This window comes from Dipodomys spectabilis, unplaced genomic scaffold (genome assembly GCF_019054845.1).
Source record: "Dipodomys spectabilis isolate Male_0828 unplaced genomic scaffold, ASM1905484v1 ptg000588l, whole genome shotgun sequence".
Taxonomy (NCBI): Eukaryota; Metazoa; Chordata; class Mammalia; order Rodentia; family Heteromyidae; genus Dipodomys; species Dipodomys spectabilis.
The window spans coordinates 462,595-478,894 of record NW_024871265.1 but is presented as its reverse complement, the minus strand read 5'-3'; the positions used below and the strand labels follow the sequence as shown (position 1 = coordinate 478,894).

Sequence of the window (16,300 nt, the reverse complement as noted above, 5' to 3'; positions counted from 1 at the left end):
TTCAACAAAGCTGAACTCTTCTTCAGGTCTCTTTCATGATTCCCCTAAAGTTCAGGGCCCAGAAAGATGCCACAGTATGCTGTCCCTCACCTGTTGATGGAGCTGACACTGGGCACGGTGTCATTGTCACAGACGCCCTCAGCCAACAGCCGGTCACGGATCTCCCAGGCAAACATAGTGGGGTTCTGCCTCTTGTAGTCCCCAATCTTCTCCACCACCTTGGGGGTGGCCACTTTGGGCTTGGAGCCCCCTATCACTCCAGGCCGGATACTGCCAGTCTCGTAGTACCTACTCCAATAGAGAACCCCAAAGAATTACCCAATAAGCAGGTGGGGCCTTTGGGCAACAACATAGCCAGAGCCTCTCCTTCCTTCAATACTTCTGGGAAGATGTGTAGGAGTGAGCTGTTCTCCCACCTCCACTCCCACCCCCTGGCTGGGTGCAAATACTCCATGTTCCCAGAACAGCCTGTTTCCCTTGCTTGGGTAGGTCTAGGCTGCTGCCAAACCAGAACTTTCTACTGAAGCCTTCACCCTCACTTCTCTCTTTGCCCCTCCCTAGAAGAAGGGTTCATCAAGCCCTTTGCCCTGTCTTGCTAGTTCACCTTTGCTCACAGCCCTGACATATCCCTTAGCCCTGACTCACTGGCTTTCTGCTTAAAGTTAAAGCTATTCCTCCTAGATTCTGGAGTCCCAGCCTTGTTTAGCTCCCTGGCCTCTTCAGCTAGCCTCCTTTTCAGGGCTTCAACTACTCTCCATTTTCCATCCCCCGTCCCAACTAGCTACTTTGGTAGATTCCTGCCCTCGTTAGGATACTCTCTTTTCCTTGTTTTACACATCTGGTCTCTTTTGTCATTAAAAAGAAAAACTTGGCTCTTTAAATTTCCATTTATTTGTCTCTCCCATCCAGAGTTCTTTCCCACTACAACCATCTTGGAAATCCCCTCTTCCTGAACCCAGCCAAAGGTCACCTTTTCCCTGATGATTCAGGTGGGGAGCCAAGGCTTTTTATGGCTTATTCCTCTGTAAGCCCCTTTGCCTTACCAGAGCTCCCCTTGAATCCACATATGGGTTGGAGGGGGAAGGAGAGAAGGTACTCTGGTCTAACTCAGGGTTCTTGAAACCAAAACACATGGAAAGTCACTGCTGCTTCTAGCCAAAAGTGGTTCTTAACCTTGGCTGCTGGGAGGTAGAAGCACTTGGGGGTCAGGTACTCTAAAAAGACCTTAACTTGGGTCCATTTCCCTAAATTTGTCTTGGCTGGAGCCTAGACACCGATTTATTGATTGACTGATTGCTGGTCCTGGGGCTTTAACTCAGGGCTTAGGCACTGTCCCTGAGCTTTTATACACCGTGTTAATGCCCTACTACTTGAGCCACAGCTTCAATTTTTGCTTTTTGGTAGTTAATTGGAGATGAGTCTCATGGGTTTTCCTGCCCAGGCTGGCTTTAAACTATGCTTCTCAGATCTCATTCTCCTCAGTAGTGCGGGTTATCAGCATGAACCACTGTCACCTAGCTCACTGTTTTATTTTTTATTTTTGCATTTTAAATTTAAGATTATCAGAGTTGTGAACAGCTCTAGTCTTGTAGCTCAGTGGTTTAATATCCTTCATGTTTCTGAGTTTTGATTCCATAGTCATCTTATAAGCACCATAGCCTGGTTCCCAGAGAGGCGGATTCAGTACCTAGGAATCTGATTCCAGCTTTCCCACTGTTTCTGTTGCAGATGCTTTTGAAGTTATAGTTTGAGAAGCATGAATTCAAATATCCCTCTTAGACCTCAGGAGCCACCTCCAACATTGTGCTCCTTCCTTAGACTGTCCATTTCCTTGGGTCTCAGCTGAGACAATTCTCCTGCCTCAGAAGCATTGACAACTATAGAAAATATGACACAGGGTAAAGGAGTAAAAGAGGAGAGACTAAGGCAAGGAGAATTGGACAAAGAAGGAAAGGACAGGAAAGCAATAGTAGAAGAGCAATGCTGGGTAGAGAAGCCTCAGAGTACTTATTACCTTCTTCTGTTCAGAGGCTAGGACTAAAGGTGAACATGGGGGTTGGTCTATGGGAAGGTAGGTGGGTTTGCATTTAAGGTTAGCCTGGAGATAAGATAAACACTGCAGGGAAGGTGGTGTTAGGTGAATTTTGTGCTTACCTGCCGAGGATCTTGCTAACACAGCCGTGACTAACTCGGAGTTGGCGAGAGATGTCACAGGGCCTCACACCCTGGTGGGCCAGGTCTACAATGCGTTGGCGGACCACTTCAGGCAGAGGTCTGCCATTCACAAAGGCCCCTCCCAGCTGGTTTAGCCCTCCATGACCTAAAGAGATGATATTTACAGAGATAGTTGTCAGTGCCAGGCAGTAAGTTTAGGTGAGAATCAGCCACAAGTATGAGTGCTCTGTATATGTGAGCGGGACTGTGAACTCCAGGGTCAGGTCCTCCTATGCTCCCCATATCCATACCCCTTCTTGCTTTGCTTTCCATTTCTTGGGGAGGCTGACACCGAGGAATATGATGCTCATACCTCATTCCCAAATAGTCCAAGTAGGGCACATAACAACTAGGGAACCACTGGATCTCCTTCAGACCCTCAGCCTTTCACTCTAAATAACAATCCCCTATCTCCTTCCCTTCCTCTGAAAAGCCTATAAAAAGTACAGGATTCAGTGACTTCTGATGCTAATACTGAGGTGAGTTATCTTTGGGGAAGAGTGCCCCTTCCTCCCTGAGTTTTCTTTCCTTTTCTGTGAAATGAAGGCAAAGAATGCAATCAGTGGATTTTTCCATGTCTCTCTTCTTTAACCAAAGAACCATAGCATTAATACAAAAGAATAAATTAAAATCTCTGATTGAGCTTGGGAAGAATGGACCTGAACTTTTCCTATGTGTGTCCACCTGAATGACCACCAAGGTTTCTTTTCTAAGAGATAAGAGCCCTAAAAACAATAGGCACACCCCACATGTGCCAGAACTGCTACACTGGGCTGTAAGAAGTTTTTGGTACATTGTTTAAGCCAAGCTTTTGTTGCTTCCCTGATTCAACCCCTACCCTCTAACCTGAGCCTGTATTTCATTCTGATCCATTGATCTATTCACACTATCTACTGAGTACTTTCAATGGGTGAGGTGCTGTATCAGGCCCTGAAGGTGCAGAGCAAATGAACATTTGATGCCTACTCTTGACTCACAAAATCTGTTATAAAAGGATTCCAGACCACCAAACAGCCAATTGACTACCTCTAGAACTGGGGCTGAGGAGGGTTGTGGAATCAGTTAAGGGGCCCACAGATGGATTCCTAGACACATTGAAGTTAAGACTGAGGCAAATAGTGTTATATAGTGGAGAAAGAATCAGGAGAAAGCTGTTTTAGACAGTGAGAAGAGCACGTGTAATGGCTTTGAGGTGAAGGAGATACATGTTTGTTAGATTTACCAACATATTTAGTTCTATTAAATCCCTAGATCCATGTTGGGCTAATTTCAGGGCCAAGAGTCAAGATTTCCATTTTTCCAAACAGGGACTGGGGAGAGTTTTAATGATTTGTTTTCTTTGACTTGAATGACTCAGCTTATATTTTGAGGCACTAGGATTCAACACAGTTTAGGTTTCAATTCAGTGCTGCTTTCTTAGTAAGCCTTGTCTCCGGGGCCAAGTTGACCCTCAGCCTCCCTGAAGGGATCAGCCTTGCAGCCTTGTCTTGATGGTATCATGGCTTAGGCATAGTAGACAGGGACATGATTTGATGATCTGGCTGGTGATGGTTTGAACCCTGGGAGGTGGGAGTCACAAGGAGAGACAGGTGAGAAGCAAGAGCCAATAGCAGGTCTCTGCATGAGCCAGTTAAGACTATTTATGACCAAAGGTGGGAAGTGCCTTTGCTGGGCACACAGTGCCCATTATCACCCACTGGCTTAGAACATTCAGAACTGCTTTGCAATGTCTCCTCAGGGGCCCAAGCTGTTTTCAGAAGAACAGTTAATTTCCCTTAAAACAAACAACAACAACAAGCTGTAGGCCTCTGCCCTGGGCAGTAAGTCAAGAGGAAAAGCCCGCTAGCCAAACACCCAGCATGAGGGACATAATGATCCATCTCCCTGGTGGAGGCAACTGGGTGAGCTTGGGCACAGCTTCTACCTGCTTCGTTCTAGGCCACTTGTTTCAGTGAGTGCTTTTCCACCAGAGCTGGGACAATGTCCCAGAGGGCTATCAGTGCAGCCTAGAGGATAAACAGCGTGGCCCTGACCCACTCCTTAGCACTGCCATTGGTAGGGATTTTGCCCTGGCAAGCCAACATTAGTTCTGCTTTTAACTCTTTTTGGGTCCAGACATTGAACACCAGGGGGCACCAGCCAGCCACCCAAACACAGACAAGACTTTGAGCAGTCCTATGATGTCCCCATTTTCCAGAACATTCACTGTGTGTCTGTTGCAGCTTCAGTGTTTGTGCTGGGACTTTTCTATCTGGAAGCAAGATTTCTTACAAGTGGAGGTTATTCCCCCCTTTCAAATAGGTTTTCAAAATAAAAATTTATTTTTGGATGGCATGAATTGGGCATTTTGCCCAATTTAAAATAAATTAAAATAAATCCATGAATGTAATTCTCCAGTGTAAGTGTGCAACCTAGGGCCCTAAATAATCCTGAAGAGTTGACGCCATGTCCTTAGAAAATCAAACCTTCAGAAACCCTACTGAAGGCTGCTGATAATATACCTTTTTGGCACCTGAACTGTGAATTTACAAGTATTTGAGTAATTTTAGAAAAAGCCTATGTCCACATTCCTGACCTCATTCTTTCTGGTTGCTTGCTGGCTGTGTGTTTGTGCGTGTGTATGTGTATATGTGTGTTTGTATGTATGCATGCATGTATGTATGTACATATGTTTGCATAACAAGTTCTCCTGATGTAGTCTAGGCTCTTTGAACTCATAATCTTCCCGTCTCAGCCTCCTAAGTGCTGGCATTACAGGTTTGTTCCACCATACCCAGCTCATTCCACCTGTTTTAATTTATTATCTGAGAAAGTGGTTCTTGGGTTTTTTTCCAATTGAAATATTGAATGGAGCTAAGAGAAACTGCTACCAACCTATAACAATCACTATAGGAAGTAAAGGGGTAAGGATGAAGAAGTGTTTGATTGACTGAACGAAAGTATCAGTATAAAATTTTTCAATATCTAAGTGTTTTTACTTCGTTGAATGCTGTGACCCAAGCTTAGACTTGAGTAGTAGTTCTCAGATTGAAGAGTGTAGCAGAGATACTCAGAAGGCTTGTTAAGACAAAAACTGCTGAATCAAGGTCTGACTGGGACCAAGAATTTGTTTTTAAGAAATTTCTATGAGTCCTGAGAATCTGGGAGCCAATACCTTGACAGTCACTGGTTTAGACTAGATAATGGTTAGTGGCTGGTAAGGAAACTTTAAGAGCTCCTGCCTTATCTTTTCTCCTCTTCCACCTTATTCTAGGAATATTATTTGCACATATTAACCAAGTACTAATATGACTCAGGCATCAATCCTGAACAACGCAAGATGCTGACCTACAAACACTTAAACCTTTTTAGGAGATAGAATCAGATAATCAGAGAATTGCCCTGTTAGGGGTGAAATTCCTGGGAAGAGGTAAGTCTAGGTGCTTGTTGAGTTTACAATCATCTAGAGTGAAGATTTAGGGACGAATGGTTAAGAGGTAACCAACTGAAGGACTTTCTATAGAAAGGAAGAACAAGTTCTATGCATAAAGTCTCAGTATGTTGAAGAAATTGAGTAACATTTGCTGTGGCTGTAGACTGGCAGGAGGAGGGCTTGGAAAGGGCCAGCTAGCTGCATATGAAGGTGGTATCTATGGTCTGAGGTTTCAAATTGAATTCTGTAATGGGAGGATTTTCATCTTTCCTGTGTCCGGTGTGGGGGAGTGGACTCTTCTAGGTGAGTCACCACTGAATGCCCAAAGGTGGGTGCCGGTTTCCTTCCTGCCCTGGAAGGGGGATTGGCACCTACTGTATGGACCCCCTTTCCATGCTGCTCTGTGGACAAATAGGCCTTAAGGCTGGAAGGAACAATGAGTAGGGTCTCCTCTTTGGGTAAGAGGTTGGGTGGGAGGAGGGTATAAATTAGTAAGAAGTTTGAGCTGGCGCTGGTGGCTCATGCCTGTAATTCTTAGCTACTCAGGAGGCTGAGATCTGAGTATCGCAGTTCAAAGCCAGCCCGGGCAGGAGTCCGTGAAACTCTTATCTCCAATAAACATTCAGAAAACCGGAAGTGGTGCTGTAGCTCAAGTGGTAGAGCGCTCGCTTGCCTTGAGCTGAACAGCTGAGGGACAGTGCTCAGTCTCAGAGTTCAAGCCCCACGACTGACAAAAAAGAAGAAGAAGAAGAAGAAGAAGGAAGAAGAAGAAGAAGAAGAAGAAGAAGAAGAAGAAGAAAGAAGAAGAAGAAGAAGAAGAAGAAGAAGAAGAAGAAGAAAGAAGAAGAAGAAGAAGAGAGAAGAAGAAGAAGAAGAAGAAGAAGAAGAAGAAGAAGAAGAAGAAGAAGAAGAAGAAGAAGAAGAAGAAGAAGAAGAAGAAGAAGAAGAAGAAGAAGAAGAAGAAGAAGAAGAAGAAGAAGAAGAAGAAGAAGAAGAAAGAAGAAAGTAGTTTGAAGCTTCATAAGGCAAAGGCCCTTTGCATATCTAGAGGATTGGGGACGGGGTATGTAGGAAGAAGACAAGACTACCTGGCCAGATGCAAGTAGGTTCTAGAGTGTCTATGTCTTCAGACATAGGGAAATGAAAGCTTTTTTTGGATTGGACAGGAGTTATTTTACAGTAAAGGGATTTGGAGCTCTCTAAAACTCTGGGTGCTTAATTTTCTCTGCAACCTCTCAGCTGCTTGATACTTGATTTGGCTTGATTCAGATTTATGCTTGATTTGGAAAAATGACCATTTGGGGAGGTCCAAGGACTTTTAGTAATTTTCTTTGACTCCTAGAAGACTCTGAGAAGTTAAATATGGTAGAAATTTAAAAAAAAAACTAATTACCGGCACTAATATCAAATCTTTAAGATATGAGGGTACTTTCCTGTGAGACATAGGAAAATCCCTCTCCCTATTGTGGTACTAATAAGGATTCTTTATAAATTCCTCAAGGGCAGGGGCCCTATCTTTGTCTATGTAACCCACCCATAAAGTTTATTTAGTGATTTAGTGTGTAAATGTGGCAGAAAAGTGTTTTCTATGTGAGAGCAATTACAGGAATTCACAGAATTCCCCAAGGTGAATCTCAAATTCTATATTCCAGTATTTTTCTATTTGTTTTCATTTGCTTGATCTCTGTAGCTCTGTCCAACCCTTAAAGTTTGGACAATTGTTCAATGGTCTGTGCAAAAATTTTCCATTTAACATCTGGGGGTATTGCTCTAACTTTAAAGAGGGTCAAGGTGGGCAGGAACTTGAGTTTGGCAGGATTGCCATGAGAGGTATAGTTCTTGCTTTGAGGTGCCTTTCAAATCATGCTATGTATACCATAAAGACATGGCCTTCCATGGAGGAATGGCCTTGCCAGTGCTGGTTAGTTTCAGTGTTCTCAGACTTTTGATCTGCTTCTTGCAGGTCCTTAATCTCTTCTGCAACCTCTGCAACCTCTTAGCTGCTCCCTCAGCTTGATGTTTTCTGGAAGCAAGTCTGAGGCTACTGTTTCAGGACAATGGGATCCCAATGTTCCAATTCTGTATACCAGATCATTCCCTCATCCATGAGGTTTTGGGTTACATTGATACATCAGACCCTGGCCTCAGATTGAAGGAGCTAGCATACTGGCAAGCCTAACCTCTGGCACTAAATTTAGCAGAATATAAGTTCTTGTCTAATGGTTGTGTTCTGTTGCATGAGGCTTTTTTTTGCTTCCTGAGGAATACATAGCTTCTTTGTTTCTGAAGTCTTAATATCTGATGTAATGCTCCATACATAGTAATTGAATTTATTACTAGTAGAAGGAAAGAACAAAGGAAGGATGAAAGGAAGGAAAAAGTGAAGAAGAGAGGCAAGGAGAAAATGAGGAAAAGAGGGAAGAAGGCATATCCAAAACAAGTTCAAAAAAAAAAAATAAAACAAGTTCAGTGAAACCAACACATTGTTTGTCTTAAGCAGAATTATGCTTTTCACAAATGTCTTTGACATGAGTTGTTTTAAAAAGATATGCATATCCCAGCTTCTGCAGGAGTCAAGGAACAAATGCAGAAGTCTTCCTGCTGACTTTTATATCAAGCCTGTAATGTTGAAATTCAGTGTGTGAGTACATCCTTTCCTAAGAAGCTTTATGGTTGAATGTGGCAGTGTTTATTGTCAGTGCTGCCCCTATATGTCTGCCATGGTCCAATCAAAAACTAGTTCCTGGTTCTCTTGGCCAGTGAGCTCAATACCATGTCTAAAGTTAAGGACACAATCGATCTAGTCATAGAATAAATACTATTTGCTCAGATTTCTCCTGGTATTTAACATGTATTATCAATCAGGATATAATCAGAAAATAGAAAACTATTCCTTGTTATTTCAATTGGGATCTTTAACACAAGGAACTGATTATCAGGGTATTGAGGGAATATAAACACACAATGGAGGAACTGAAGTTACTCTGATGATCAGAAACTTGCAGGTTTTGGGGAACTGCAGGGTTTTCTTTGAATTTTTGAATCAGGATACTCAAAGGGTCAAGATTAGGAAATCTCTGCTTCATTTTTAATTTATGAACTTGCTTGAACATCACCTCCCTTTGCTTCTCCTCATAGTGTGTTATGTGAATATAACTCATGTGTGGCACTCAGCATGGGACAGGGCCTCAGCAGGCATTCCACAAATGTTCACCATTACCATAATCACATTGACCACTAATCTTTCTGTGCCAGGCACTGCTCTAAGGCTTCAGAATGTAGAAAGATCAAGAGAGATAGTGTCCAATTTCTTCAAGACTATAGTTTTCTGTAGTGCTTTCTGTAATAGTTTTCATTCAATTTTTCATATCTTAGCAGGTGACACAGCTTCTTCACCTTGTCTTCCCCTCTTATCTGGATTGTTTTCTGTGCTCACTAAAATCCTTAGAGATGAGAAAAGACATGGTTCTGGATGCCTTGAGGGGCAGGAAATAATGCCAGCTCCTCCTTCCCCTCTTAAGTGCATGACTGGGCAGTTATTTATTGACTTTCAGGCATTCTGCCTTCCTCTACTCTGTTGGGCTGTATTCCACCAGCTGGCCTCCCATTATTTTTAATGCATCTGGGAAGAGCAACATCCTTCTTACTGTTTCCTACAGTCTGAAGCTCAGGCAAATCTAAGAGGGTCTCTCAATAAGATACAAAATTTGGCTTCTTGGCATGTCTTTTCCTTGGGTCAACCAAGATGGTAGCTGTTACTGTGTGGTTTAGCACTATTCATTAATCTCCAATGTGGAGATGATTGAGTAGATGGACGATGAAGGATGGATAAAGAGGTTTCATTGGATTAGACTATTATTGGAAAAGAATCAAATTTGGCTGGTGGAGGAAAATGCTGGTCATGATGTCTCATACCTGTATTCTCAGAATGTGGGAGGCTGAGCCTTAAACTCATGAGGTCAGCCCATGCTACATAATGAGACTTGTCACAAAAATAAATACATAAATTAAACAAATGAGACAAAACAAAGAGGAAGGGGGAGTAAGAGGAAAGAAGGAAGGACTCTCTTTAGTGTTTAGTCCCTCTTTCCAGTTAGACAATGCTTAGGAATAGTAATTATAGGCAACATTATGAGATGTGCTTATTCTTGATATAACATGGACTACATACCAGCTCTACATTAAGCCCTGTAAATGTATCTTTCTCTTTAATTTTCATAACAACTCTTTGATGTAGGGAGGACATAATCCCCATTTTTAGAGAGATAATATATAAATTATTCCATGCTGTGATGTTTGGCCTTAAGAAGGGCCAGAACTAAGCCCCCATGCTGTGGGCTTCTCAATGTCATAGTAAAGGTTCTGCACTATGCAGTTCCTACCCACCCACTCCCTGAACCACCCCTGGCAGCAGTGTGGTTATTCCAGGCACAGCCAGACCCTTCCCTACCAGCACCCACCAAATGCTGCTTTTCAAAACCCAGTTCAAAATCCTCTCCAGGCTTTCATTTTGTTCGGGCCTAATTTCTTCCTGTTTTATTTTCTCCAGAGAATAAACCCAGTTCTTTATGTTTTCCCCCATTCTTCCATGTTGCTTTGTTCTTCACTCTCTTTGTTTATATCCATCTCTACCATCTGTTTTCTTTCCAGTCTTTCCTGTTCTGAGTTTGATTCCCCTGTCCTCAGTCTCTTCTAGTTGCTATTTATTTTCCTTTAGTTCCACCCCATGCTGATTGCTTCTTTCCCTATTGTCACCAGCTCTTAGCTCCCTCTCTGCCCCAGTCCCTTCTTATCAATGATGGCAGGCCCTTCCTATGCCAACTATCCCCTGCCCACTCACCCCTGTCTTCCCTCTCTCTCTCCCCTGGCTGATCTCCCCTTCCCTGCATAATCTTTATTGCCTGCATGACTGCTCAGGTTCTTTATCCCATCTTCCCCTCAAAGGCATTCACAGCTCTGCTGTTATTCTTGTATTAGCATTGAACCCATTAAAGCTAATTTGTTTGCCCTAATCTCCATTTATTTTTCCCTAGTTGATATTAGATTTCCCTTTCTATTGCTCCAGCATGATTTTTTTCTTTGTCTTCCTAATGGTCTACCCCCCTCTCTCTTTCTCTATTAATCTGGTTGGCTTCACTGTGTGGTTTCAAGGCCTTTCTCTCTGCTTCCCCCAGCCTTTAGATTAACCCTGTCACCTCCCAAGAAGGGCCCCTGTGTGTGGATTTCCAAGGATGGAGCTGCTGGAAATGTCAATAGGCTTCTAAGCTCACTAGGAAAAGTGCCACTGAACCTGAGACTCCAACGTTCCCTAAAACCACTCTGGAGGCCTTGCATGCAGGAGGCACAAAGGACATATAGGGGCTACTCTGAACCTGAAGGTCTCAGATTTCAAGTGTTCCCTGGGAGGGGGGGGTCTTCATGGTTCTGTCAAGGATTTCTGGAACTCTCTTAGAGATCATAGATCCTATGAGATCTTATAAGAATCCTTAAGATCCTGTAGGTCTTAGATCCCATTTCCTACAGCTCTTAGATTCAATAAACTATCAGTAGGCCAGTGATTGGGATACTTTTTCTCTGTGGCTGAGATTGGGTACTATTTCTCAAATAGGAGGTAAACCTTCCTCTTCCTGAAGTGGTTAAGTCTCCTCTGAAGATGTGGCTCTGGGTGTGGCTAATCTCCACCTTGTACTCTGGACTCCATTCTCCCAAGGACAGCTGCTTCCCAGGAACAAAGCTCAGGAAGCTCTACTCTGACAACCCATATAGCCCTCTATAAAATAGCCTAATTATTCAGCTTCCCACTGGATACTAAGCACCTTGAGGGCAGGTGCAACACCCCTCTTGACTGTCTAGGCTTCCCAACAGAGAGCAGAGGACTCTCTTCTGCCCTGTTGCACTCTATATTAGAATCATTTGAGGAACTTGGAAACTTTCCACCTTTCCACCAGATGATTCTGACATCATGCTTCTGAACCTAAATTTTTGAAAAAGCTCCTGTGGTGATTTTCCAGAGTTTATATCCGTTCAGTGGATGTTTATAACTAAATTGAAAGCATTAATTGACTAAACATGAACTTCCATCAAGGGCTACACATGGAGCATGCCAGTGCTCCTTGCAGATTTTCTAGAAGTCATCTTCCTAGCTCCTTCCTCTGAGCTTCTTGAGGCCTGCAGGCTCCCAGCATTATACACCAGCTGTGGGAGGACCCTGTGGGTTGCATAGTCAGGGTCAAGGCCCTGTTGAACATACAGCTTGATCTCCAGTGTCTGTACAAATCACTGTGCTGGACCCCAAGTCATCCCCAGGGGTCTGAAGCCTGTGGCTATTAATGCTGGCTTTAAAAAATGAGTTGATGTTAAAGCAATCTTCAGTTCATTAGATTCCAATCCAGTTAGTACCCACTCTCAGTCTAATGGTATTCCAGGAGAAATGTAGAGAAGTGGCTTCTGAGAAGACAGTTCTTGCCTTTGAAAAACTTAAAAATTAATAACCCTTGGCAAGTTATAGAACCTTAAGAGCTTTCAGTTTACTCTTATGCACTAGTTTTACACCAGTAGCTCTGTGGAGCACCCTGGCATGTACATGTGTGTGAGAGAGGGTATAGAATATGTGTGTCTATGATGCTGGTGCATAATAAAGAATCTGGGTCCCCATAACACAAGTAATAATGCAGTGCTAGATTCTCACAGAGTTGCAATGTTATAAATGTGGGTTTACTGCACATTCATTAAAACAGTGGAGTGAGTAACAATTTTCGATAAGAAATGTTCTCTTTACCTTACTTATATAACTGTAACCCCTCTGCACAGCACCTTTACAACTAAATAAAATTTAAAAAACTTACCTACACATGGATAAGGAAGGAAACAGGTACCTATTCCCTAGTGGGGGACATGAAAATGTTAGAAAGGGGAAGGAAAAGGAGAGAGGAAGAGAGGGGGAAGAGTAAGAAGAATGGAAGAACAGGTCAGGGAGAAGGAGAGAGGCAGGAAGAGGAGAAAGGAGACACAGAAGGAACTACAACTGTAGTTGGAGTACTTGTAGTTACTGAGAGGCCAGAGGAATGAGGAAGTCTTAAATATAATGAAGTCACATAAAATAGGGAGCAGAAGAGACTCTTACCAAGAGGGTTGAACTAAATGACCTCTTTAACTCTGGGATTCTTTACAATTGAAATCTTAACTAAGATGTGATTGACAAGCTCAGAGAGGAGCAAAGGGTAGGCTTTGGCTGAATAGAGTGGCACAGTTAGAGAGAGAGAGAGAGAGAGAGTATACGTGCCTCTGTGTCTGTGGGTGTGTCTGTATCTGTGAGACTGTGTGTCTAATGAAATTCAGGGGCAGAGCCAGAAGAGATCTGGCCATCCTGTGGAGCAAAACAAGTAGGAACAAATGAAGAAGAGCTACACAACACACTGAGCAAAATCTGTGACTAAAATATGCATCTATGGTTTTCATACCTGTTCATTGAGACAGTAGCTTCTCCAAAACTTAGCACCATGGCAAAGAGGATTATCTACTCTAAAGCCACACTAACCGCTGCAGAAGGAAGCAGAAGAGATGAAGGGGGACAGATAGATGTAGTTTGAAGGTTGTGATTTCAGGGGAGGAGGAAATGGGAAAGCTGAGAATGAGGAGGAATGTGACTATGCGTATCTGCACTCTAGTTTCTTCACAACAGATGATCCTACCAGTCTTCATAGGAACAACTCAGGCTTGGACCAGAGGCAAGATGCCCCTATATATAGAAAGAGATCCTGAACATATAGCTGAGTAGCAGAATAGCTTCTAGTCTACTGTTAGAAGGTGACAGGTCCTATGGGCTCCTGCATGATCTGAACAATGGTAGCGTGGGGGGCTTCTTTGGCCAACAAGCTATTGAGAGGTATTGCATAGTATCTGTGCAGGATACTTCTGAGACTGTACCCAGATGGGAGGAGAAGATGACCTGTCTAATGTTAGCCCTAGTTCCTGGTAGAGACATAACAGAACATATTTTCTGACCAAAATTCCTGTTCATTCTCCCATCTTTGAAAACTTTTGGGGATCTTACAATCTGTGTAGCTATCTTGCTAGACTAGAGGAAGAGATGGTGGGATTTATGAGAAGTGTTCTGAACAAGGAACCATGAAAGATTGTGGGCTTTCTTATCTGCTTGGTATTTTTTTTTTATTGTGAAAATACTGTTCTGCTTGGTATTTTTATCTTCTCAAGTGTTGAACCCAGACTTGACTCTGATTAGGAGTTCTGAGATTAGGAGGCGGAGTCCCTCCTATGGGGAAAGGATAAAAAAGTTTCTAGAGGACAGGTGTTGGCTTCCCCATCTCTCTGCTTCCCTTTTCTCTCTGTCAGTCTCAGAGCAGGATTTCTGTAGCTACTCTCACAAGCCGTGGAGCTAGGCCAATAACATGAAACACATGTTCATTAGGAGCCGAATTGTATTCCCTCTAAATTTGTATGTGAAATCCTAACCTCAGTACCTCAGCATGTGACCTTATTTGGAATCAGGGTCTTTGCAGATGATGAAGCTGAGTTGAGTAGGATAAGTCCTAATGAAGACCATGCCTCTGAAGAAAGGAGAAATTTGGACACAGACATAGAAGAAGAGGAAGACTACCATGCGCACTTACACTGCCATAAGCCAAAGACTACCAAACATTGCCAGTATATCATCAGGAGTAAGGACACCACAGAGCATTTCTGCTCCACATCACCTGCTGACACTGTGATTTAACACTTTGGGCTTCCATAATTGTAAGACAACAAACTTGTACTGTTTAAGTCATCCAGTTTGTGATACTTCGTCATAATAGCTTTAGAAAATGAATTCATAGATCAATAGATATGTTTAGAAAGAAGAGTTTCACTCTGTAGTCCAGGCTGCCCTTAAACTTATGATCCTCCTGCCTCAGCTCCTTAAATGCTGAGATTACAGATATGTACCATCACACCTGGCTCAACAGGGTTTTAAAATTGAACTGGATTCAGTAACAGTTAGGGAAAGGTCCTGTGGGATCCTCTCCTGAAATATTTGGTAAGCCCTCCAGCTGCCCTCCAAATGCTCTCCAGTATAAGGCAGATCTAGTCAGGCCACAGGAGAAAAATGATTACTAACATTCTACCTTCTATAAGTGCATCTGCTCCTTTTGACATACAGCACTGTCTTCCCTGCAGAGCTGCTATCCTCCCCCCTTTCCTTCTCTCTTCCTTTACTTCCTACTTTGCTTTCTTCATTTAACTCAGGGCTTCATGCTTGCTGGCTGGCACTCTACCATTTGAGCCAAGCCTACAATCTATTTTAGAGATGGAGTCTGACTGTTGAGCCTTTCTGTTGATGCCAGCTTCAAACTGTGATCCTCCAGATCTCAGCCTCTTGGATTACAAGTAGGAGCTACCAGTACTTGGCTCTTCTCTCCATTCTTGATCCATCTATCACATCATTTTTTCTTTTACATGATTTAGGAGTTGTGCTTTAATATGACTGCATTAATAATGTTCATTTTATTTTATTTGTTAAAAAAAACAGATAACATTCTGAGAGGGACCCAAAGTCTCCTTATAACAAACAAGAATTAGGAGCCAGACTAAGACAGGTTTTGAATGAATGGGAAGAGGAAAATTCCTTGTTTCTATAGCTGCTCCCTGTGTGGTTAGTGAAAAGTTTTGATCCTTTTGTAGCCACTTGAAAATGCACTTGGAATATACCTCTTGCTTAATAACCAGAATTGTCTCCTTTCCTGATGATTCAGAAGATGCTTCGAGGTGTTACAGTGTCTTGAGGTCATCCTTGGGAGCACAATTGACCACACTCTTCAGAGATATAAGGAATAGGTGCCACTTAGAAATGTCCTATTTAGTCAAGCTTGGTAGTGCACACTTGTAATCATAGCTATTTGGGAGGCAGAGGTAGGAAGATTGAGGTCCAAGGCTATCCTGGACAAAAGTAGCAATTTTTTTCTTAAATGAATATCGTCAGGAAATCAGCATATCATAGCCTAACCCTCCTGGGTTAGGTTCCTTCATTCACTAAGACTTCCAGGTTCTCCTTCCTTTCAGGAACTCCTTGACTCTGGATCCAGTCTACAGATTAGCTATTCCTACATTTAATTCCAACAAACATCCATAGAGCCTTGGTTCCATAAGAGATGGAGTTTTACAACAGCCCTATGAGGGAGGTGGCTGACATCTGGAGCCTCACGTTGTAGGTCTCAACTAGGAGCACTAAATGGGTTATATACAGCTAGCTAGAAGCAGACCTGAGCCTGCACCCAAGTCTGATCTACTTTGACCCACAACCGAATGGGCAATATCTGGGAGGCAAAGACATTTTACAAGAAGGATTGTGTTCCCAACAGACTGGTATAGGAGACTACATGTGCACTAGCCCTCTGGCTAGACCCCAGTCTGATGACTCTCAATATTTCTCTAATGCTGACATGATACAATAACAAAATTCCAGAAACTCCAGTACTTTGTAAGCAAATGTGAGTTATTTTTGCTTATGGTTCTAAAGGCTGAAGAGTCCACATTTAGGTGGTCACATGTGACTGGGACCTTGTGTTGCATCATAATATGGCATCACAACAGAAAAAAATACCCAACACTTGGGGTGGCCTTTATTTATCACAAACACTCACTGTCATATTAACTAACCCAGTCCTGAGAGAACTGGCA

General features: G+C 42.8%; 1 protein-coding gene across 8 annotated transcripts in view; it reads right to left on the bottom strand.

Annotated features, from left to right (window-relative positions):
• The window catches only part of Pax8 (paired box 8), a 57,996-nt gene that overhangs the window by 25,521 nt on the left and 16,175 nt on the right, over positions 1 to 16,300 (bottom strand). For 4 of the 8 annotated variants that reach the window (XM_042670931.1, XM_042670938.1, XM_042670934.1 and 1 more), the window contains 2 exons: positions 2,155 to 2,320; positions 91 to 291 (listed from right to left, as the gene is read on the bottom strand). In XM_042670931.1, coding sequence (XP_042526865.1) covers positions 91 to 291; positions 2,155 to 2,320 — 367 coding nt within the window. The remainder of the gene's footprint in view (positions 1 to 90; positions 292 to 2,154; positions 2,321 to 16,300) is intronic. The other 4 variants (XM_042670932.1, XM_042670933.1, XM_042670939.1 and 1 more) reach the window with 1 other exon arrangement.